General features: G+C 45.8%; 1 protein-coding gene across 2 annotated transcripts in view; it reads right to left on the bottom strand.

Annotated features, from left to right (window-relative positions):
• Positions 1–25,621, bottom strand: part of MIX23 (mitochondrial matrix import factor 23) — an 87,823-nt gene that overhangs the window by 35,687 nt on the left and 26,515 nt on the right. For both annotated transcript variants that reach the window (XM_069202721.1, XM_069202722.1), the window contains exon 2: positions 18,901–19,026. In XM_069202721.1, coding sequence (XP_069058822.1) covers positions 18,901–19,026 — 126 coding nt within the window. The remainder of the gene's footprint in view (positions 1–18,900; positions 19,027–25,621) is intronic.

The raw sequence follows: 25,621 nt of genomic DNA, 5'->3' as shown, positions 1-25,621 counted from the left end.
CAAGGAGGAGGAGGAAATCTGCTACTGCCCTCAAATCAAATCAAATCATTAACATTTATAAAGCGCGCTACTCACCCGTGCGGGTCTCAAGGCGCTAGGGGAAAAAAGGGGGGGTTATCGCTGCTCGAACAGCCAGGTCTTTAGGAGTCTCCGGAAAGCGGAGTGGTCCTGGGTGGTCCTGAGGCTGGTGGGAAGGGAGTTCCAGGTCTTGGCCGCCAGGAAGGAGAAAGATCTCCCACCCGCCGTGGACCGGCGGATGCGAGGGACAGCAGCAAGTGCGAGGCCAGAGGAGCGGAGGAGGCAGGTGGGGACGTAGAAGCGGAGGCGTCTGTTGAGGTATTCCGGTCCCTTGTCGTGGAGGGCTTTGTGTGCGTGGGTGAGAAGTCGGAAGGTGATCCTTTTGCTGACTGGGAGCCAATGCAGGTGTCTCAGGTGTGCGGAGATGTGGCTGCTGCGGGGTATGTCGAGGATGAGGCGGGCCGAGGTGTTTTGAATGCGTTGCAGGCGGTTTTGGAGTTTGGCTGTGGTCCCGGCGTAGAGGGTGTTGCCGTAGTCCAGGCGGCTCGTGACAAGGGCGTGGGTCACGGTTTTTCTGGTGTCGGCGGGGATCCAGCGGAAGATCTTGCGGAGCATGCGGAGGGTGAGGAAGCAGGCGGAGGACACGGCGTTGACTTGCTTGGTCATGGTGAGAAGAGGGTCCAAGATGAAGCCGAGGTTGCGGGCGTGGTCTGTGGGGGTCGGTGCGGTGCCGAGGGCAGTGGGCCACCAGGAGTCGTCCCAGGCGGACGGGGTGTTGCCGAGGATGAGGACTTCCGTTTTTTCTGAGTTCAGCTTTAGGCGGCTGAGCCTCATCCAATCTGCGACGTCCTTCATACCCTCTTGTAGGTTGGTCTTGGCGCTGGCGGGGTCCTTGGTGAGGGAGAGTATAAGTTGGGTGTCGTCGGCGTAGGAGGTGATGATGATGTCATGCTTGCGTACGATGTTGGCGAGGGGGCTCATGTAGACATTGAAGAGTGTCGGGCTGAGTGATGAGCCTTGGGGTACGCCGCAGATGATCTCGGTGGGTTCAGAGCGAAACGGAGGGAGGTAAACTCTTTGGGAGCGGTTAGAGAGGAAGGAGGCGATCCAGTCCAGGGCCTGGCCTTGGATTCCGGTGGAGCGGAGGCGGGTGATAAGGGTGCGGTGACAGACGGTGTCAAATGCAGCCGAGAGGTCGAGCAGAATGAGGGCGACTGTTTCACCGTTGTCCATCAGGGTTCTGATGTCGTCAGTGACTGAGATGAGGGCGGTTTCAGTGCTGTGGTTTGTTCGGAATCTGGTTTGTGAGGGGTCGAGCAGGTTGTTGTCTTCCAGGAAGGTGGTCAGCTGTTTGTTGACGGTCTTCTCTATTACTTTGGCTGGGAAAGGCAGAGGAGAGATGGGGCGGAAGTTTTTCAGGTCGCTCGGGTCAGCCGTAGGTTTCTTTAGTAGAGCGTTGACTTCGGCGTGTTTCCAGCATTCGGGGTAGGTAGCAGAAGAAAAAGAGGAGTTGATGACGGTCTGGAGGTGCGGGGCGATGATGTCGTCGGCTTTGTTAAAGATGAAGTGCGGGCAGGGGTCCGAAGGGGCGCCGGAGTGGATAGAGTTCATGATGGATTTGGTTTCTTCTGTGTTGATGAAGGACCAGTTGATGAGGGTGATGGCCGTGGATGCCGGTTCGGTGGTGTTTGGTTGGGTCTGGTGTCCGAAGCTGTCGTGGAGGTCGCTAATCTTGCGATGGAAGAAAGTGGCAAGGGATTCGCACAGATCCTGTGAGGGCGTGACGGCGTTGGCGCTGGGGTTGGAGAACTCCTTGACGATGCTGAAGAGTTCTCTGCTGTTGTGTCTGTTTTTGTCCAGTCTGTCGGTGAAAAAGTTCCTTTTGGCGGCGCGGATCAGGTGGTGGTGTTCGCGGGTAGCGTTCTTGAGGGCGGTCATGTTGTCGGCGGTTCGGTCCTTGCGCCAGGCTCTCTCAAGGGAGCGACAAGTTTTCTTTGATTCTTTGAGGGTGTCAGAGAACCAGAGAGGTTTTTTGGTGTTGGTCTGTCGATGCGTGCGTTTGAGGGGGGCAAGGATGTCTGCGCAGTTGGAGATCCAGTTTGTGAGGTTTAGGGCTACGTCGTTGGGGTCGGTGGTGAGGGTGGGTTGGTTGGCGGCGAGTGCGGAGAAGAGTTGCTCTTCGGGGATCTTGTTCCACTGTCGACGAGGGATGGGTTGGGTGCGGAGGTGGCGGGTCTCGCGTCGGAATGTGAAGTGGACGCAGCTGTGGTCGGTCCAGTGTAGGGCGGAGGCGTGGCTGAAGAAGACGTGTTTGCTGGCGGAGAAGATGGGGTCAAGCGTGTGTCCGGCGATGTGGGTGGCGGTGTTCACCAGTTGTTTGAGGCCGAGGTTGGCGAGGTTGTCGAGCAGGGTGGTGGTGTTGGGGTCGTTGTTTTGTTCCAGATGGAAGTTGAGGTCGCCTAAGAGGATGTAGTCCGGTGAGGCGAGGGCGTGCGGGGAGATGAAGTCGGCGATGGCGTAGCTGAAGGGGGCGCGTGGCCCGGGAGGACGGTAGACGAGGGATCCTCTGAGGGTGGTCCTCGGATCGGTGCGAATCTGAAAGTGCAGGTGTTCAGCGGCGAGAGGGGTGTCTTCGGTGGAGGTGGTGACGCTGATGGAGTCTTTGAAGACGATGGCGATACCTCCTCCTACCTGGTTGGTGCGGTCTTTTCTGGAGATCTTGTAGCCTTCGGGGATGGCAGTGGCGATGTCGGGGACCGAGGAGGCGTTCATCCAGGTCTCCGTGATGAAGGCGACGTCCGGTGCTATGGAGTCCAGGAGGTCCCAGAGTTCAACGGCGTGTTTGTGGACGGAGCGGGCGTTGACTAGGATGCACTTGAGGTGGTTGATGGCGCGTGGGCTTGTGGTTGTTGCGTAGTGGAAGGTGCGTTTGCAAGAGTTGCAGGCGAAGGGTCCATGGGTGCGTTTGGGGTGAGCTTGGAAGCAAGTTTTGGAGCGTCCTGGGTTGAGGGCGTGGAGGGTGGTGGGGTCGTAGCGGGTCAGCGGGGCTTGGGAGAGCTGGGGACCAGGGGTCGTGGCGCTGGGCGCGGGACAGGCGCAGACGGGCGCAGACGGGCTTGCCTCTGGCGCGCCTCCGGAGCGCCAGCGGCGCGCCCGCTGCGTGTCCGCCATATGAGGTAGGAGGGGGGGGGGGAGGGGTCAGGTGGGGGCGAATGGGAGCTGGGGGGCGGGGGCGTGCAGGAGGTCAAGGCAGGAAAGCGCGAGGGAGGGGGGGGACAGGTAGAGTGAGAAGAGCTGGGGGAGGGGGGTTTAAGGGTGGAGGGGGGTGAGTGTTAGGAGGTTTAGGAGATAGGGGAAAAAGATAGGAGTAGGGTTGAGAAGATAGGGGAGGGGGGGTTGTAGAGGTGGGTGAGGGTGAGAGGTAGAGTGAGAGGATAGGAAGATAGGTAATAGAGGGGGTGAGGGAGGGGGGGAGAGATAGAGAAATAGATAGAGAAAATAGATAGATAGGGAAATCGATAGATAGGGAAATCGATAGATAGGGAAATAGATAGAGAGATAGGAAGATAGGAGGAGGTGGAGAGTGAGGGAGTTAGATAGTTGGGATAGAGAGATAGGTAGATAGGAGGAGTGAGGGAGGTAGATAGTGAACGGGTTAGATAGGGGAGATAGAGAGGGGGATGCGAGTGGGGGAGGGGGATGAGGCAGGAGCAGGAGGGCAGGCGCGGGGAGAAGAGGACGGAGGAGGAAGAAGAGCCAAAGGCAGAAGAACAGAAGACCAGAAGAACAGAAGACCAGAAGACCAGAAGACCAGAAGACCAGAAGACCAGAAGACCAGAAGACCAGAAGACCAGAAGACCAGAAGACCAGAAGACCAGAAGAACAGAAGAACAGAAGAACAGAAGAACAGAAGAACAGAAGAACAGAAGACCAGAAGACCAGAAGACCAGAAGAACAGAAGGAGAGAAGAATGGAAGACCGGAAGAACACAGAAGAACGCAGCGGAACACAGAAGAACACAGAAGAACACAGAAGAACACAGAAGAACACAGAAGAACACAGAAGAACACAGAAGAACACAGAAGAACAGAGAAGAACAGAGAAGAACACAGAAGAACACAGAAGAACACAGAAGAACACAGAAGAACACAGAAGAAGATCCAGAAAACGGAGAACAGAGGGCAGAAGACCACAGAAGAAGATGAGGAAGAAGAGAAGAAGAGTGAAGACGGGGGAAAGAAGAGTACAGAAGAAGATTACAGACGCGGAGTGAGGAGGAAGAACAGAAGAACAGAGAAGAAGAAAAGAAGAAAAGAAGCAGGAGCAGGAGAGAGGGTGAGTAGCGCGGGGCAGAGCGAGGGGCTGGGAGGGGGGGGTACTTACTGTTAGGTGGGTCTCAGGAACGCAGGAACTCAGGAACCTGGAGGGGCTGCAGCGGCAGGGGGAGCAACCTACCCTTGGGTCAAGGGTCGCTACCACTGTCGCGCAGCGGCCGCCATATGAGGTAGGAGGGGGGGGGAGGGGTCAGGTGGGGGCGAATGGGAGCTGGGGGGGCGGGGCGTGCAGGAGGTCGAGGCGGGAAAGCGCGAGGGAGGGGGGACAGGTAGAGTGAGAAGAGCTGGGGGAGGGGGGTTTAAGGGCGGAGGGGGGTGAGTGTTAGGAGGTTTAGGAGATAGGGGAAAAAGATAGGAGTAGGGTTGAGAAGATAGGGGAGGGGGGTTGTAGAGGTGGGTGAGGGTGAGAGGTAGAGTGAGAGGATAGGAAGATAGGTAATAGAGGGGGTGAGGGAGGGGGGAGAGATAGAGAAATAGATAGAGAAAATAGATAGATAGATAGGGAAATCGATAGATATGGAAATAGATAGAGAGATAGGAAGATAGGAGGAGGTGGAGAGTGAGGGAGTTAGATAGTTGGGATAGAGAGATAGAGAGATAGGTAGATAGGAGGAGTGAGGGAGGTAGATAGTGAACGGGTTAGATAGGGGAGATAGAGAGGGGGATGCGAGTGGGGGAGGGGGATGAGGCAGGAGCAGGAGGGCAGGCGCGGGGAGAAGAGGACGGAGGAGGCAGAAGAGCCAAAGGCAGAAGACAAGAAGACAAGAAGAACAGAAGACAAGAAGAACAGAAGACCAGAAGACCAGAAGACCAGAAGACCAGAAGACCAGAAGACCAGAAGACCAGAAGACCAGAAGACCAGAAGACCAGAAGACCAGAAGACCAGAAGACCGGAAGACCAGAAGAATGGAAGACCGGAAGAACAGAGAAGAACACAGAAGAACGCAGCGGAACACAGAAGAACACAGAAGAAGATCCAGAAAACGGAGAACAGAGGGCAGAAGACCACAGAAGAAGATGAGGAAGAAGAGAAGAAGAGTGAAGACGGGGGAAAGAAGAGTACAGAAGAAGATTACAGACGCGGAGTGAGGAGGAAGAACAGAAGAACAGAGAAGAAGAAAAGAAGAAAAGGAGCAGGAGAGAGGGTGAGTAGCGCGGGGCAGAGCGAGGGGCTGGGAGGGGGGGTACTTACTGTTAGGTGGGTCTCAGGAACGCAGGAACTCAGGAACCTGGAGGGGCTGCAGCGGCAGGGGGAGCGACCTACCCTAGGGTCAAGGGTCGCTGCCACTGTCGCGCAGCGGCCGCCATATGAGGTGGGGGGGGGAGGGGTCAGGTGGGGGCGAATGGGAGCTGGGGGGCGGGGGCGTGCAGGAGGTCGAGGCGGGAAAGCGCGAGGGAGGGGGGACAGGTAGAGTGAGAAGAGCTGGGGGAGAGGGGTTTAAGGGCGGAGGGGGGTGAGTGTTAGGAGGTTTAGGAGATAGGGGAAAAAGATAGGAGTAGGGTTGAGAAGATAGGGGAGGGGGGGTTGTAGAGGTGGGTGAGAGGTAGAGTGAGAGGATAGGAAGATAGGTAATAGAGGGGGTGAGGGAGGGGGGAGAGATAGAGAAATAGATAGAGAAAATAGATAGATAGGGAAATCGATAGATAGGGAAATAGATAGAGAGATAGGAAGATAGGAGGAGGTGGAGAGTGAGGGAGTTAGATAGTTGGGATAGAGAGATAGAGAGATAGGTAGATAGGAGGAGTGAGGGAGGTAGATAGTGAACGGGTTAGATAGGGGAGATAGAGAGGGGGATGCGAGTGGGGGAGGGGGATGAGGCAGGAGCAGGAGGGCAGGCGCGGGGAGAAGAGGACGGAGGAGGCAGAAGAGCCAAAGGCAGAAGACAAGAAGAACAGAAGAACAGAAGAACAGAAGAACAGAAGAACAGAAGAACAGAAGAACAGAAGAACAGAAGAACAGAAGAACAGAAGAACAGAAGAACAGAAGAACAGAAGAACAGAAGAACAGAAGAACAGAAGAACAGAAGACCGGAAGGAGAGAAGAAAGGAAGATCAGAAGACCGGAAGGAGAGAAGAATGGAAGACCGGAAGAACACAGAAGAACGCAGCGGAACACAGAAGAACACAGAAGAACACAGAAGAACACAGAAGAACACAGAAGAACACAGAAGAAGATCCAGAAAACGGAGAACAGAGGGCAGAAGACCACAGAAGAAGATGAGGAAGAAGAGAAGAAGAGTGAAGACGGGGGAAAGAAGAGTACAGAAGAAGATTACAGACGCGGAGTGAGGAGGAAGAACAGAAGAACAGAGAAGAAGAAAAGAAGAAAAGAAGCAGGAGAGAGGGTGAGTAGCGCGGAGCAGGAGAGAGGGTGAGTAGCACGGGACAGAGCGAGGGGCTGGGGGGGGGGTACTTACTGTTAGGTGGGTCTCAGGAACGCAGGAACTCAGGAACCTGGAGGGGCTGCAGCGGCAGGGGGAGCGACCTACCCTAGGGTCAAGGGTCACGAATGCGTCAATCCTAAAGGCGGACTGGCAGCAGTGGCTCCCTTGGAAACAAAACTTTTATTAGAGTATGCACAGCAGTGCTTTGCACCTCTCCCAGAGAGGTAAGTCCTACCTGGTCCCACAGGCCTTTTACCTCCAGGGCCGCTCACTGCCCACCTCCCCCCTGAGAATTCGCACAAGCACCCTCAGACCTCTGGTGTAGAACTGGTTGCATTTGCCAGGCTTAAAGAAGCATGTCTGGACCATGAGACACCCCCCCCCCTAACCCCAGTCTGAAACACTGAGTGAGATACCAGATCCTAAGGGCCCTACCTCTCAACCACAATCAACCCCCCCGCCTCGGACAGTTCTGGCTCCAATGGCGATTCAGACCATGAGAGGTCTTGGCGCTGGCACAAACTTCCCTTGAGATTATGGGTTCTGCTTCGGAGGCCCCCGAAGGCTGCAATCAGATTTGCTGGACCCTGAGGATCTTAAGCACCCTCATTTTCAACCCTACGTTTTCACCGGGCTCGCCGTGGCAGGGAGCGTGTGACCGGTCATGCCCAGGCATACACCCCATCTAGAGGCCAGCCCTCCCAAAGAGGCCAATGGCAGGAGTCCTCCCACTTCGGGAACCTCTACCCGAACCTGAGGCTACCAACGGTGGAGAGGCGCTCGCAACAACCAGAGGGGGAAGCCCCTCCACCAACTCCGACAGTGAGTTCACATCTTCGCTCACATGAGCATTTTGGGGGGACGTTTGGCACTTTTTAACGACCACTGGAAGAATATCACAATCCTGCTCCCTCTTACCCTCTCCACTTCTTGGCACAGGAGGCAGCCCTCATCCAGGTGAAGCCCCAGGAACTCCTTTCCAAAGGGGCCATCCTCCTGTTAGGCTTTCAGAGCAACCTGTTCCTGGTGGGGGAAAAAAAAAAGATGGGGGTCAACGCCCGGTGATCAATCTACGGGAATTCAAAGAATGGAGGGTCTTCCACCATTTCAAGATGGAGGGCATCCATCTCCGCCGCGATCTTTTGAGGCCCAAGGATTGGATGGTAAGATTGGATAACAAGCACGGTAACGCACAGTTCAAATTCAATCATCCCATCAGCAGTTCTTACAGTTCCAGTGGCAAGGCCAGACCATCGAATTTGCCTCTCTTCCCTTTGGTCTATCCTTGGCCATTTGGTGTTTCACCAGAGTCCTGAAGCCAGTGATCGAACGCCTTTAGGCGTCCGGGATTCTCGTGATCTGGAACAACATGCTCCTTCTGGATCAATGCCGATGGGCGTTATCCACCCACCAGAAGAGGACAGTGGATCTCTTCCAGTCCTTAGGGTTCATCATAAACAGCAAACAAATCGGCCTTCTTCCCTTCACAGACTCTCACATTCCTCTGGTTGGTGATCAACTCTGGGAAGCCACACTGAGTCTGCCATCAAGGAAGTTGGCCAAGTTTTGCCACAAAATTTGCAGGACCCTTTCAAATCAACAACCTACCTGTGCCAGATTGCCAGAGTGGTCAGCCTCTTTTCCTCTTCTATCCAAGCCATGTTCCCATACCCTTGCCACTTCCATGCCCTCCAAAGTCTGAAGGTCTCAAATCTGCACTGCAGTGTCACATACTCTCAGTTCATCTCCCTTTCACAGGAGGCCAAGGACAAAATGAAATGGTGGCTCACGCACATGGAGGCCTGGAACAGATGAGACATTTTCGGCTCTCAACCGGATCTTGTGATCGAGACCGATTCCAGCAATACTGGCTTGGGAGAACACTGCAGGGAGTTTACCACAGGCAGCGGAAGGTCCTCTGACGGGCAGGCCCTTCATACCAATTGTATGGAATTGATGACAGGTTCTTTTGCAGTGAAATGCTGGACTAGGAAACAGGTGCAATGTTGTGTGCTTCTAAAGATGGACAATGAGGTGGCAGTCCACTACAACAACCACCTGGGAGGTTCGCAGTCAAAAGCCTTCTCATACCTGGCCAAGGAGTTCTAGGAATACTGCCTCTCACACCAGGTTTCAGTCATGGCAGAACACCTCCGAGGGTTCGCCAACCAAGTGGCGGATTGGCAATCTCATCATCTATGAGAAACGAGCCAGTGGAAGTTACTCCAATCCCTGTTCGAAGCTCTTTCAGGATGGTGGGGCCCGTTCACGATCAATGTCTTTGCGTCCCACCTCGACCACCAACTCCCACGATTCTTCAGTTGGAGGTCGGATCCCGAGGCGGTGGCAACAGACACATTCCTCCAGGACTGATCGAAGGAGAGCAGTTACGCCTCCCCCCCCCATTTTGCCATGATCATTAGTTTGGCGGCACAGGCATAGAGCGCACTTGGTGTTGGTGTCCCCGACGTGGAAGTTGCAAATTTGGTTTCCAGTTCTTGAATTTCCAGCCTCTTTGGCCTCAGAGGGGATGGCTTACAGGTCGGTTAATATCTTTCGATCAGCAATTTTGGCAGGACACGCCTCGGTGGCAGGGCTTCTGATAGGCTAGCATCTGCTAGTGTGGACATTGCTCAGGGGCATCCATCTATCCCTTCCACCAAAACTCCGCCACTCTGTCATTTGGGATGTCAATAAAGGCTTGAATCTTTTCCCATCCTGGCCTAGCAACAAGTACCTTTTGCGTAAACAGGTGTCAGCCAAGCTGGCCACTCTTTTATGTTTGGTTTTGTGCAGTAAAGTCTCGGATGTCTGGACCTTGGACATTACAGGCAGGACGTTTACCCAGGATGGGGTCACCTTTCATGTTTCCAAACGGACAAAAATCTCCTAACCGTTTTTTCCTGATTCCCTAAAACTGTGCGTAGTACGTTGCTTCAAAGCATATGAAGCTTTGGCTAAGGAGTTTCGTCCCCATGGGGAAGAACAATTGACAATTGTCAATTGCTCTTCGCCCACCAAAAACCATTCAAGGCAGTTTCTTACCCCACCCTCACACAGTGGGTCCAATTGGTCATGCAGGAAGCAGGCATTGATACAAAATTATTTGGAGCACATTCTAACGGAGGCTCTATGGCTTCTGAAGCCTTTGCCCTTGAGCTCGCTTAGAGGATATCTTGAATGCAGCAGACTGGTCTTCAGATCCAACCTTTAGGAGGTTCTTTTTCAAGCGAGTATCCTCCATTGCAGCTCTGTTGGAAGATAAACCTCAAACTAGCCTAATCCTCGCCTCAAGGTCTTGACACAGAATGAAAAGTTTCCTAGCTATCATTGCCCACCCTGACATGGTGGCTCCGCTTTAAGAGATGCAAGTAATCCATTTATGTTCAAGTAATGTACATGATTGGATAGATCAATGTATATTTTGACATTTCAGTTGCAACGTTCTTTTCTGCTGCATTGTATGGGATTCTTGGTGCTATGCTTCAACCTTATTGTACCTGTGGTTTACATTCTTACCTGTTGTTTCTTGCAGGTTTGGATACTTCTAAACAGGAATAAATCTTCCCAGTCTGGCTTCTGTCGCAGGAAGAAAAAGGGGGAGCGAGAGGGGAATAGTATGGATATGGACAGTCCTGTGTGCTTATTGGATGAATTCTCACCTTCATGGTTTTCCCTAGTGTTTCTGGGAAATTAAGTTTTATGATTATTATACTATTTACTTGGGTGCTGTGGAAAATAAACAAAGAAACTAAAGCCTAATCCTCGTCTCCGAGTCCTTTATAGAACTGAAACATTCCTTTACGATAGCTAGGAACATTTCCATTTAGTCTTCATATCAAAGACATCAAAGACCTGCTTAGGAAACTCTCTGGGATCCCATGGGAAGATACATACTATTTGGTGCCCGTGGATGTGAAACAACTCTACACTATTATAAGTCATGAGGATGGAATCAATGCTTTGAAGTACTTATTCAAATCAGCCAGTTTTAGGGACATGTACAGATGCTGCTACAAATTACAAATTTCATGTTACATAACACATATTGCCTGTATCTGGGTAAGTTATACCATCAAAAACGAGAAACAGATTGGCAGCCAGGCTTGTTACCTCTTATGCCAACCTTTATATGGGTTGGTAAGAGAGGGAGCATGCTTGGAATGAGAAACTACATGACGGTTACACTCATATTGTGTCATGGTGTGTGTATATATATTTAATAATGTGGAATGGTACTGAAAAGAAGTTACAACACTATCTTGAATATTTAAATCCCAGTACTTGAAATGTTCAACTATCATTAGAACATAAACAAAGACACCTGACTGTTTGGACTTGGAACTTTATGTGAAGGATCAGACACTAAATAACAGATGGTATAGGAAACTTACTTCCAACAATGGTATTGTACATTTTCAATCAGGGGATCCACATAAACAGAAAACCAATATCCCCTATGGGGAGATAAAAACATAACTGTAGTGATGAGAATGAATATCATGTACAGGACGTGGAGACTAGATTTATTGAGCTTGGGTACCAGAAAAGTCTTAGATATGGGGGTCACTAAGGCTCATAATATTGATCCAGCAGTATTTTTACAGGTTACAGTGAAACACAAGGATTACCCTCAACATGTTAATAGGGTGAGATTTGTAACAAACTTTTGTGCTGAAAATTAAAAATGTCTAATGTTTTAAAGAAGCATTAGACTATTTTAACATTGGATCAGGATCTGGCGAAGTATATTATGAAATGTTCATTAATGACATTAAAGAAATCAGACACACATAAAAAGGTACTGAGTCTAAGTGCTACATTCAAACTTTCACAAAAGAAGCCCTTCACTTGAATAGGCGGTAAACCCAGTGGGTGCTTAAACCGTAACAAATGTGTATGTAATCACTTAAAAAGAAAAACAGTGGTTACAGGGACGTTGTAGTTAGGCTCACATTGTAAATGTACAAAACCACAGACATTCACCTGTTATAGTTATAGTTAACTCAAGTAGCTGTAAGTCGTGCCAACAGGGAACTACAACTCGCACCCCCGCCATGCACAGTTTTTTCATATTTTTTTTTTACTTCAAATATTACATTGATATTATCAAGGATGTCATGAGTGCCGTAATTTGAGGGGTAATTAGCAGTGCATGGCGATGTTGCAAGTTAGAGGTACATTAGGGTACAAGTTATAGGTACTTGAGATACCTATAACAGGTGAATTTCTATGATTTTGTATGTTTAAAATGTGAGCCTAACTATAACGTCCCTGTAACCCTTTTTTTTTTTTTAAGTGATATTCTATGTTTTTTAAAAATTCTATTACCTAGCTATAATGTTCCTTTAACCTTTGGTTTTGTCAGTCAGTTTGTATGTTTTTCATTACTATACGTTAATCCAACCACCACCACCACTGCCTGCAGCCAGAACCCGCAGCCAACCCCCTAACCCCACGTGGTTCCTGAGGCTGTGTATGGAGGGAGGGGGGTAGGAGTACACTTCACATCATTACATTTGAATAGATCCCCAGGGAGGTGGCGGGGGTCTGCGCGGCCCCACGCATTCCAAATCAATTTAGCCCCAGGGAGGTAGTGGTCCCCATGGCTCAGGGGGAGGCCGTAGGGCCTCCCCCAGTTTAAAGTAAAACTTTGCCCTGGGGAGGCAGAGGTGGTCCCCAGGGCATGGAGGAAGCTGCGCAGGCCCCCTCATTCTGATTACTGATCGCCCCAGGGAGGTAGCTCAGCGCTTAATTTGTGTTGCTGGTTTCCGGTTGCTGGGCACTGGCACTTATTTTTGAGGGCCAGCACTTATTTCTCTGCCTCAAGCACTTACTGTGAGCAAAAGACAAATATGAGAAAGATGGATGTAGAGAAAAACGAAAAACCGTCACAGAGACAGCAGAAAGGTGCAAGAGTGAGCTGAAGGAGCAGGGAGTGGCTGTAAATGAATAAAAGAGGCTCGAGACGGCTTCTGGATCGCACAGCCTCAGAATTCCGTGCTCGCACATTCAACTGCAGCGTGTTTCAGAGGAAAGCTTTGGGCACCAGCACATTTTTAATTACAAATTAAGCACTGAGGTAGTGCCCCCCCAGGGCTAACGGAAGCCCTATGAGGGGGCCCCCCATGCACCCCCTCCTTAATTATAGGCCCCAATGCCCCCGGGACCTGGCCCTCCCAGGGGCTAATGAAAAGAAAAGGGCAGGAGACCGTGCTTTAAAAAAAAATCTGGGAATCTGGCTCAGCGTATTTTCCAATTTTTTTTTGTTTTAAAAACAAAAATGCGTTTTGCCCCTGGCAGGCTCTCACTGGGACCCCAACACCAGAGCTAGAGGGTCAGGGTGTCCCTAACCTGGTCCCTTTTCTTTTTTTTGTGACTTGGCCCAAGCTACCTGCCAGCACTTCCTGGGTGAAGTGTTGGCAGACAATCCAAATTATCCTGTGCCCACCCTCTGGTAGCTTGGCACTGAGCAGTCAAGCTTAACAGACGGCAATGTGTAAAGTATTTGTGCAATAAATCATGCAATAACACAGTATAATGCCACAAAAATGATCCACACTGTTTAGAAAAATATATAATATTTATCTGATTAAATGCAGATCAAAACGATCAAGATTCAATAAGTGGTGTTGATTAGACTGAATTGCAAGATAATCTGTGGGTAGTCTGGCATTTGAAATTGGGTGAAAGTAATTATGAGTGCTTTTCTTTACATATTTTGTGAGCCTATTATGCTGTTGAGGAATGGGCTCCTTGTGGTACAATGGATTGTGTTGGGATTAATCAAGGTAGGCAAAAAAGTTTTGCATTTTCGAGGGACTTTTTTTTTTTTTTTAGGTGATTTGATATTGTTTGTGAATGCAGTTTACAAGGCAACATGTGTTTACCGTTTATAGCATTTAATTTTACTTTGAATGTTATGCATGTTTGATAATGGGTGATTCAATAGAGGATACAGTTGGTTCTAAGTGGTGGGGGTAAATCAGTTTGAGTAACCGTTAGGAAGTGTTGGCTGATGTTTTTTATATTATTAATGCTGTGTGAGTATAGGAGTCTCAGATACACACGAATAGTTTTGGCATCAGTGTAGTTTATGCGTGTTGATGGAGGGAGACTACAAGAGGGATATCCTGAAAGGGAGTGGACCACAGTTCAAAACTACATTAGGATAGGTGAGATGTGCTTATTGTTTTGAGCACTTGAATTTATTTGTAGTTCAATTTGAAATTAAATTAGAATAGATGATTGAATGAGAATAGCTCCTTCGTGACAGTCATGGAAAGCAAAGATGATAACCGACCTCCCTGAATAAATAGCAGGGATAGGTAACAAATAGCATTTACAGGTTGTAATTGTAATATTGTCCCAATTGGCTATCCCAGTATACACAAAGAAGTTGTAAGCCAGTAATTAATAATTGAAACAATCGCAACTGGTAAGAGTCGACATACAGAACATAATTAGTGATAGAAGCTTTCTGGTAATTTACTAAATTAAAAGAGGGAATGCACATAGGCACACTGAACACCCCAGACGGATCTACTGTCGTGGCCTCTCCCTGCCTGGGCGACTGTCCCGCCTTTGCCCCACCGCCGTGCATGTGCGAGTACCGGGCCCCCATGACCGTCCTGGCTCGTGGCCTTAATGCGAGCATATACCGGAATGATCCAGTCTCCATTGGGGGCATTGTTAGCGGGGGTGCCGGCATCGCCCACCTCCCCTCCCCTTCCGGCCCCCACCCCCGCGCACGCCCGCCATGATCACGGCCCCATCTCTCTCTTCTTTCTCTCGTTTTTCAGCCTTTTGTTCATTATTCTTTATGTTATTATGTTATTGCACTCCCTAGGTACAATACGTTCTCCAGGATTCTTTACTTAAATGCATAATAGTATCTACATTGCTAAATGGACATTAATAAGTGAGGAATCTGTTTTGGAATATGTGTGAGGGGAGGGAAGAAGAGGGAGAAAAATCATTTGTATTATCCTGGAGTGCAACTGTAATCCTTTTTTTTTTTTTTTCCTTCCTTCTTTTTCTCCTCTTTACTGTTGAAGAAACAATAAAAACATATATAAAAAAACAAAATGATTGAATGAGAACCACTGTAGTATACCATTAGGTTACGGACGTTTGGTAAAGGGTTGATTTAGAATACTGAAACTCAACGGAAGAATCAGTGCTAATTGGTCAGTTAAAAAATAGGTTAGGGTAATTGTTGGGAAGTGATGTCAGATGCCAACCCTTTACGCAAGAGTTTAAAATGGGTGGGATTTTTCTGATTAGGTTTGCTTCTTTTGACACGCGGCGAACAATCAATCAGGTAAACGTACAGCTAGTAATTGAGCTTTACTTTCTGGTTGCTGTAGCCCTTTGACTGGGAGGCTAATTAATTTTACTGCTCTTATTTGTATTTTAGAAATCACGTCTGTATATCTGTGGGTTTTATCATGTACTTTGATTTGAATGGCAAGATATACATATATGTGAGTGTTTTTTTTGTGAGATTTTGGAGTTTTATAATGTCGAGGAGTCTTAACAAATAGGTAAGGAGGTTGTAGGGTCCCGGGGAGAGAGATTATATCTATCTATCTATCTATCTATATCTTTATATATATTTTTTTCTGTTCTCTGGTCAGGTAGGATTTCTATTGTAGTTCCAATGAAGATAGTCTCCGCTACTAAAAAAATAACCTATACTCAGGATTTTCTGCTTCAGATGTTTATAAAATTCACAAAGGGTAGATAGACATATATTTCTTTGGTAAGCTGGAAATGTTATTAGGTTTTATCTTACTGCAAATTCATGTTTTTACTCCTTTTCCTCTTCAAAACTTTTTTTGTTTCAGTCTGTATACCAACTTCAATGTTTAGAAATGATACATCAATATATATTGCTTGAAAAAGGTTTTTTTGAGGGCATACTGTGAACTGATATTTTTTCCTCTTCATTTCAATTTTCAAATACAATACTTATCTGTTCAATTAGGTGCTGTAAAAATCAAGGAATGTATTCTGTAACTCAAGCTGTTAATCTGGTATTTTCCAGCCCTGAAGAAGCGGTGTGTAAGCCAAACACATGTTGGCTGTGGCTGTCCATACAATGTTTGTCTAGGAAGCGGATGTCCATGTGCTGCTTGTATAAGAATGATGACTTCCTTAACAGTGTTGCTTGACTAGTCATGAAATTTGAATATGTACTGGATCTACTGTGATTCTTTGCAAGAAGTTTATTTTTGGTTGGACTCATGAATAAAGTTCTCCAGCCTATTTTATGTAATTTATGCAAGTTAAAATTTAACTTGATTGAGTAGAGCTCACAACCAAAATTCAAACTTGACCGAGTAGAGCTTGCAATCAACTGACAAATAAATGCCTTTTCATTTTATGAATATTGGTGACACCTGGGTGAATATGTGATATTACTTACCAGGTTTTATCACTTTAAGCTGTACACAGTGATACATTCCTTGTTACGAGGGGTACTACTGTGTGCTAATCAGAATAATTCATAACACTTTGCTGATTCTCTATTCAGGTAAAAATCACTAATTGTTTCCAGAAGATAGCCCTTATGGTAAAATACGCCTTCTTGCCACTGGTACATGGGAACACACGATGGCAGAATGACCCATGTCAGCCTACCTCTGGGATGGGACAGTAGAGTTATTAGGGTAAGAGGTGGAAAAGAAAAATGAATTTACAACTAAAATGACACTTTTGGGTGTGCCCTCTCACAGTACATCATGTTGGAGGTGGCAGGATCATTTATTTTCTCCTCTAAACATTGGCAGCCAGATAGCTTATTCCTAACCTTTACAAAATGGGTACTGGATATGCAAAGTATAGACTAACAACAGAGGTGTAAATACCTAAAACCAGGCCTGATGGCAAAAACAGAAATAGTATTGACCAGGAAATTGTCTATTTAATACTGGAATTGGGAACAGTGCTGAAACTAAAAACCAGCATTTGACTATGTTAATTATAATAAGCCCTGTGAGACACCATTTGTTAATTTTCAAATAATTTTCTTATGTTTCAAATTAGTGAACTGATCCTACGTAATGGTGAACACTCATGTTGAGTACTACAGAATTTTCACAAAAAAAATAGGGTTTATAAAGCATATTACAACTCCTACTATATATTATTTGTTATAAAACGTTGTAACAACCCTTTGATGAATAAAAGGAAGTTTTTTGGAATGCAACTGCAAACACCTGCTCCAATTTCAAACAAATAGAAATGGCAGAGAACATCACCACGCCTGAGCAATGCTCTTCTGAGAGACTTCATGCTAACTGAAAATAGAAGCCTGTCCTTTGAAAAAGTGCACTGCACTTTAGAAATTGTGTTTCTCATTAAAGTAGGTGTTGGTAACTTAAAACAAGCATTGACAAAGACAAGCGGTCTTCTGTTTAGCTTTGGCAATGCAGACTTATTGGATTTGCTTAGTTTTTTAAAAGGTAATGGCTTCCTGAGACCCTGCAATATTCTCTGCAGTCGTTGTTGGACTCTGACATCTGCCACCGTTTTAATGATTATGCAGTTTAATATTGTTAAAAATATCCTACATAAACAGGGTGGCAAAAAATGAAGCTGAGAAAGGCCTCCCAGTGACAATACTGCCGGAGAAGTGTTATATCGGAGTACCCCCATTGCTTGTAAGCTAAGGTAACCATATGAGTCTGTCACTAAGGACGCTGTGCTCTAATTTGAGATTTTTAACATCCTAGTGCATTCTGGGAGATGTTGTACTGGTGCATTTCAGCTGATCCGATGGAACTCAAATTCTATCTTGGTGAGGGTAATTAGAAGAGTATAAATATAGGACTAAGAGGCTAAAGCTATAAATTCACTTAAAGTTATACTGTATATTTTTGTCAAGCTCTGTATAATTATAAGACTTTATTGTTAAACCAACGTTGGTAAAGTTGGGAATTTTTATTTAATAACAGATGGTATTAGCTTTTTTTTTTATAGGTACTCGATTTAGTTAACCTATGTTATAGACTATTTAGATTTTTAACAGGGACATGGTTATTGTGTATTGTAATGTTCTGTTGAACTTTATTAATTTGCTGGCACAAGCAATGGTTAGGTACTGAAAAGCCTATTTTATTACTTTAAAACATATTGCACAGAGGCTCAACTGCTGTGCAAGATGAAAAAAAAAAAAAAAAAACACTGACAAAGCTAAAAGATTTTATATAGCCGAAACGTACTGGCTGTGCCAATTCTTGTTTTTCCCAATTGCATCTACATTAAACCTCGGGTTCTTTCCCATCGATTCTCACCTTAGAAAGTCACATTTTAGAAGTAACCTTACTTGCAGGGTGAGAGGGGCCATGGAAAATATCTGTTAACTGCACTCAAGGTTACGATTAATGGAGCTGCAGCGCCACTAATCATAAGCTTGCGCACAGTGTATCTTTGAGGTCTAGTGACCCAGATACCAGTCACCATTAAGTAGCTTTCAAGGCTGTATACCTTTCTTGTTGCCCTGCTGAAGACCCAAATCCAAAGCATACATGAGTCAAAACATCAAAAATGAATTAAGTTATGATCCTGATGGAGGTTTACAGTTACAGGGCTAAGCAAGGAGTTGACAACTTGCCCGATTTGACAAACTTTTATAACTGTTCACAGGCTCTTAATGATGTGTTAGATGTTGTACATTGGTCTTTTGTTGTGACCTCACTTTCACAAACTCTACGTCAATCTCACCTCGTGGAACACCCTTATATATAATGTTGTTGTCTTAGAATTCTTAAATATAGTTTTGTTTTTGGCTGAGTGGTGTGTTGTTGTAAGTCCCTACATGAGCTGTTTAAGGGGGAAGAGTCATTAACCCCTTATCAAAATGTTGGTTTTCTAAATCTTTTTGTTTTGTAAATAAGTCTTCCCAACAGAATCGCTCTGGAATTTGATATGTAACAGACCCAAAGTCTGAGAGTGACCAGGTGCACCCTGTGTATATTTAACCACTTCATATTTAGAGTGATGATCATTTACCTATAAGGCATATTTACTGCTTCAAGGGTTGTGGGAGACTGATTCACTGGGACCAAGACTGACCACCCCTGGAACTTGCACGGATAAAACATACGCACAAAGCAGAAAATACCTCATGGAATATCATTGAGAACATCAAAACTTACCGACTCGTAGAGCTGTTTACACGTTTGGGTGGCGTCAACTTTCCCTGCGAAGGACACGGTTGGTATTGTGGTGTTCAGTTCATGAACTATCCGGTCATCAATTGTTCGCATGGCTCTGAGCGTTTCCTAGAAATGTTGTGAAAGAAGTGGTACACAAGAAGAAGCAGTAAAGTTTTAAAACATAAAACAATTATACAACTGGAAACATTGTGAGAACTGAAACTCTAGGCATAACCATATTCATAAAAGCAGCAATCCTGTTTGCTCTGTCCAAAAACTTGATAAATGCACATTATCAACAATGTATTTATGGTTGAGGCAGTAAGAAATCAGCAACAATGTGATATTTGTCAAGACATTGACAAACTACACACTATTTATGCAGTGCTTCAACATAAGACTTCTGGCCTGAGAGATAACAAGCCTTTCTATAGAACATAACTGTCCAACATCTGAAACCTCAGCATCAAACTGAATAAAAATGGTCAGAAATAATGTAAATAAGTCTACGGTATAGCACAAACCTAGTCATAAGGCTGCAGAGCACTGTATATGGTCAAAGGCAAAGATACTCTTAAATAGTGATTGTCAGGCTAGCTGGGTTCTAAGAGCAGAAGTGCACTTACAATGCATGAAAATGTAAAGATGCGTGTCCTAAGTTCTTAACTAAATTGGAGCAGGGTACAGTCACTATTGAAACAAGTCTTCCTAGGACCACTTCTAAGGTTGGAGAAGTTTTCAGCTTTAATGGGACTGACAGATTTTCCCCAAGAATAGTGTGGAAATCAATTCCAGTAGTGAACTTCCTTGAGTACTGAAAACGGATGTGTAACTAGTACCAGGTAGAGAATTGCGCATGCATAACTGTAACACAAATATACATTTAACTTTTTTGTATTTTTCCACAGAAGAAATATTTGTCAAATGTAGAAAATGAGAAACTCTCACAAACGACAGGCAATAAACATCAGGGTTTTTCCACGTCCCACTCCCACTTTTGAAACACACATTCTAACGCATTTAACAGGAGTTCATTTCCAAACTGTGCGTTTCAGCGTTGCGAAGTTACAAGTATCCTAGTTTATGCATGCTCACCTACTTTTGCAGGTATGCACATTCAGGTATATGTACAATGGAGCATTATGTTAAATCTGTGAATGCTGTAAATCCACAATACTGGTGTTATTTCTGCATTCATAAATGCATTCTGTGCACCAAAACCAAAGAACTTCTGGCCTATAAATTAGGGTTTGGAATTAATAATCGCATACAGGTCATTTTGCTTCCCTCCATCCAACTACGATGTGTAAAATGCTATGTGAATGAACACATACGTCATGAGAAACAAAATAGGATTTTTGTCCCAGAGCCACCTTTATTTTATTTAGAGGTTTTGCCAAGCACAGACTATGTCCAGGGAAAAGAACACCAGAAACAAAAGAGATCAGAGTAAGACGCTCACCAGCAGGGAGATAAAGTAGCAGGGAGTATGCACACAGTACATTTTGTCACAAGGGCATGTTAAGGAGGAAAAGTAGTTGACAATGGTGAGTTGAGACGAACGTCATGTATGTAAAAATATGGTCCCAGCAAGAATACAGAGGAACAAACTCTTATGTTCCAGATTATTTTCACAGTGACCACTAGGTATTTCTTGATGCATGGAAGAGATTCATGGGGTAAAGTTTGGTATCTGGGTTAATGAAGCGGGGTCACAAGGTTGAAGATTTGAATAGAAGGTCATCTTTCAGTTAGCGGGTGAAGAGACGCAGAGATGCGGTTAGAGATTTGAGAAGCTGGGCAGAAGCCTACACATACCATATAATGAAGATCACTTCTCATGTTGCAACACGTTTCCACCTACTCTGTAGGCTAAATTTGTTATATTTCAATACAACACACCAGAGATTTCTCCCAAGCCAATACCTCCAGGTGTCACTGGTCAACTGCTTCCTCCCCATTTAAATACACAGCAATGATGTGTCACAATCAGAAAGGGAAAAGTCTCAACCTGTGTAACCCTGAGAGATGTCCGTGTTATACTGAAGATCTCCTTATGCGGCTTATCTAGCACACATTGACTAGACATTATGTAAAACTGCTCAGTGTTTAGATCCATGTAATTCTACAGAGCGGGAATTAAAATCCTGGCAAGGTCGGCTCATCTCTTTATTTTTTCAAAGTCAACAAAACCAGTACTGATTTTGATAGGGAAATAATAATTGTGTTCCTGAATCTCCCACCAATTAGTTCCAATTTTATTCTGCATTCGGAGCTAAATTTGCAATAAGTTTCCAACTCCATCAATTTGGCACCACTTTTACTGTGGGATAAGATACAGTCCAGCGTTAACCAAAGTTTTAACAGGGAAGTTGTTCTGACCTCCCTTATCCTTGATAAGGGACTTTCAATTCTTTGGCTGAGGTATGTTAAAAGACTTTTGGTGACGTTGGTCTTCCTGAAATGTCTATCGCCCGAATAGCATAAATAAATTGAATAAGGAGTTAGTGAAATCTCCCCATGTAGAATTCTGCATCTCAAAGATTGTAGTGTTTTTTTAGCAAGTCTCAACAATGTAATTGTTATATGTTTATAGCTTTAGGAGATGTGGCATATTATCTGCATCTAGAACTTTCACAGTGGGAAAAGTTGTTACTTTTTAGATTTAGGGCTGGTGCAGTATGGCATCTTTCGTGTTTATCTGATGACTAAGCTTTCAGGGAGCCAAATACCGGCCTGCCCATGTAATGGGGCAGCAAAACGATCACTATTACACGTTATGTTTTTTGTAAATTTTATAAACCTCTCTTTTTAATTTGTCTTAAACACATCCTGAAATTTCCTGTGTTCCAGAAATGTAATGAAGCCTTATTGTACTTACAGTTGTTATGCACCCCAAATGTTTGCTGTAGTGTATGCTGCTTTCTTAAAATGGCTGTCAGTAATAACAAATCCATAGACGGTTGAGGAGTGCCCTATGAAGTTATTTAATTGTATTACTTGTACATTTTTGGTGCCTTTTATTTCCTGTGTAAATGTACTTTGTTCTATTCTCATACACTGCACTTTCTAGAGATTGGATTCCTCTTTGTGCAATTGTACTAGTATGTCTTTATCTATTTTATTCAGCAGTTTTAATGGCTGCCTGCTTATTATAAGGGATTGTTCTGTGTTAGATTTGACTTTTATGATTTGTTTTAAAAAACTGAATAAAGAACTCTTGAACTTGAAATAATTGTGTATATAAATGAGCTATGTAAGTCTCTTTAGCAACATCATTTCAAAGGATAACAAGTGCCTGACTGCATACTTCCCACAGTATAGGCTGGATGCAAAATGAGCACAGTAGCACCAACGATATTTGCACCATACATCCAGACCACTGACCTGGATGGTCTCCAACAGAGAACATTAGAACTATGACAACAGAGATGAACATATTGGAATTACACTACCATGAACCAATGCACAAAAAAGAGTAACTGGAACGCAAACACTCACTGGTATTAACAGTGCAATTTCTTTGAACTTCCTTTTTAATATTAACTTTTTCAGAGTAAAAACATAGGACACAAAGCACATTCAGTGATCACATGCACAAGTTTTCATCTGTGGAACATGATGCTGTTGATCTACTTTGAAATTTGTGAAACTGAGACAAGATAATTTGACAATAAATCTAAGGATACGAAAAAATATTTGAAACTTTGGAACACACACAATAGGAATCAGGGATTCATTAAGTGTGGGTTTGTAATCACCCACCAAGGAAGGCAAAAACGATCTGCTTTTTTGGATTATTTAATTGTTAATAGCTCGCATGATCCTTTGATCATGCGGAGGCCACCTGCCAAAGTCCCACGTCAGGATGACCGCCTATGCAGCCGTCCCTCTGCGGGCCCTATTATGAGTTTCCAGCTGGGCCAGCGGGCAGAAACAGTGTTTCTGCCCGCTGGCCCAGCTGGAAACTCACTGCAACATTGACGCCATCTCGTAATCGAGCCGGCGGCAATGTTGCAGTGTGTCGGGTGCAGCAGCACCCGTCGCGCTTTTCACTGCCCATAATTCAGGCAGTGAAAAGCACGACGGGGCTGTCCTTGGGGGCCCCTGCACTGCCCATGCACATCCCCAACGCCCCCTTATCACCAGCCTTTGCCTTGTGGTCCGACCGACAGGCAAAGGAGGTCAGAAAGGGAACTCTGAATCCGGAAGGCAGCGCTGCCCTGGTGGATTACGATTGCCGAGACCGCCAGGCTGTCAACTGGCAGCAACCTGGCTGTGCTGGCGGTCGGGGCCCCTGCACTGCCCATGCACTGCACCGATGCTGCCTTTCCGCCAGCCTTTGCATGGCAGTCTGATTGCCATGCAAAGGCTGGCGGAAAGGGAACTCTGAATCCAGCGCTGCCCTGGAGGATTACAACCACCAGGCTGTCAACCGGGAGCAACCTGGCGGTGCTGGCGGCAGTCCAATCACCACCGCAACCCTCATTATGAGGGCCTGAGTCTGTACTAACGGCTGTATATATCCTTCTATCTTCAATTACCAATGACTCAGTCTGTACTAACAGCAGCGTATCCTTCTATATCCACTTATCAATGATTCAGTCTGTACTGACAGCAGTATATATCCTTCTATAGCCACTTACCAATGACTCAGTCTGTACTGACAGCAGTGTATCCTTCACCTTGTCATCACTGACTGTGTCTCATCTACACTGTCAGTACTGCATCCTTTTCCAAAACTCGTCAATGACTCATTCTATACTGCCAGCTATGTATCATTCTCTACCTGCTTATGGCTGACTCAGTCCGTACTGTCAGCAGTGTAGCCTTCTGCACCTGGTTATCAATGACTCAGTCCATACTAGCAGCAATGTATCCTTCTTTAGCCACTTCCCAGTAACTCAGTCTGTATGTGGGCTTTCTAATAATCATGCTGTTATAGTGTACAATGTGAGTGTAGAATGTCTTCTCTATCCTCTCTAGTTTCTAATACCACTGTTGTCATGCTGTCATGGTAGCACTTATAACTTTGAAGCTCGACTACTGCAATAGCCTCACGCAGGAAGTTCAAAGCAATTGCTTCATAGGCTCAAGGTGGTCCAAAATTCGCCCGCCAGACTTATGCTTAATCTTCCCAGGTATACCTCTGCGCACTAAGAGAGTTGCACAGGCTGCCTATTCACAAGAGGGTTCTATTCAAAACTTTGGTGCTGATTGTTAGAGCTTTTCATGATACGGGCCCCAAATATCTATCCGACTGGTTTTGCCATTAAAGGACTCAGAGGACTCTCAGATCTTACAATGTCAACTTGGTAAAACCTCCCTCTTTTAACCTCAAATCCATAGGAGGTAAATCATTAATGGTCTTAGGATGAAACGCTTGGAACCAACTTACTGGTTCGCTCTGACTCATTAACAAATGAAGCCAGTTCCAAGAAGAACCTGAAGACTTGGCTGTTCCTTGCCCCAGGTGTTTTATGCTATCCTTTAATATAATTGTTTGGCTAAGGCCTACTGCTCTTTTTTTCCCTTCTCTGTGCTGTCTCTTCTTTACCCTTGTCCTTTTTCTGATTTTCATTGCAATGTTTTTTTTTTTGAGAAACGTTGTCTAAGCCAGCGCCAGGATGCTCTAGTTTGAGTGATTGTATGCTTTAAAAGCACTGTATTCATTCATTCATGGTAAACAGGGATATCTATGGGGTCACTGGGTTCCACTGGGGCTCAGTGACAGTTGACAGAAAACAGGTGAAGGAACTCCTGGGGGCCTGTGATAAATTAAACTTCAAAATAAGACATTAGCCAGGCTCCAGTGCTTACTTCAATTTGCCAATGAGCATCTGCTCCAGATAACCAGCAGCGTGGGAGGCGAACCCATCATTGAAGAATTATATTTGTCATTGTCCTGTGAGGTACAGTTATGCTTGCTTAACAGCCATACTGTGACCCCTCCTTCAAATCCTAATTTGATTAATGTTTTTATTGGCCTTGGAATTTAAACATACTCATTAGTTACTGCCTAAACTACAAACACATCTGCCCATTTTATTAGTAATTAACTCTGTAAGCATGCACCCATAATGTATTCAGCATGTTAGAGACAGAAGCTCTCACCGCTTATCTCTGTGCACGCCTCCTAATTTCATCCATTTGCCTTTCATGAGGAAATCTCTTCAGAACACCTAGCATTACCTCAGAGGCCCAGTAAATGAAAGATAGTATCTTCCTTCTTAGCAAAGCTGATCTTATTGTGACCAAGCATCGCCTAGTTAAATTGTATGATATTTTTCACATCGGATTCTGTATCATCTCCTCTTGAACCCTCTTGTGCTAAGGGCGTGCTGGACACGACCTCACCATCAGCACTCAGGTGCTAAGGATATGTCCAGCATATCCTAGTATGCCCTCAAGGGGGAAGCGCTGGTGCCCTCCCACGGAAATGACCAAACCCCCCCCCCATCTCAGGCCCCCTCCAGGGATGTCAACACCCCTGAGCTGATGACATCAGCTCATGCAAGCACGCCAAATGTCATCAAAACAAGCTAGCAAAGCGCTGGAAGCCACTGGCTTCCAGCGCGTCAGTTTGAAGGGAAGTTTCTTTCCTCCAGGGACGGATCAGAAAGGCAGAGAGGAACAGGGGGAAAGGAAAGAGTTTTAAGAGTTTTTCCTTTCCCCCCGATGTGTCTCTGCAGTACATTTCTGCTGTGGGATTGGGGGGGGG

Source organism: Pleurodeles waltl, chromosome 8 (genome assembly GCF_031143425.1).
Source record: "Pleurodeles waltl isolate 20211129_DDA chromosome 8, aPleWal1.hap1.20221129, whole genome shotgun sequence".
NCBI lineage: Eukaryota > Metazoa > Chordata > Amphibia > Caudata > Salamandridae > Pleurodeles > Pleurodeles waltl.
The sequence above is the reverse complement of the archived record's forward strand: the minus strand, read 5'-3'. Positions and strand labels throughout refer to the sequence as shown.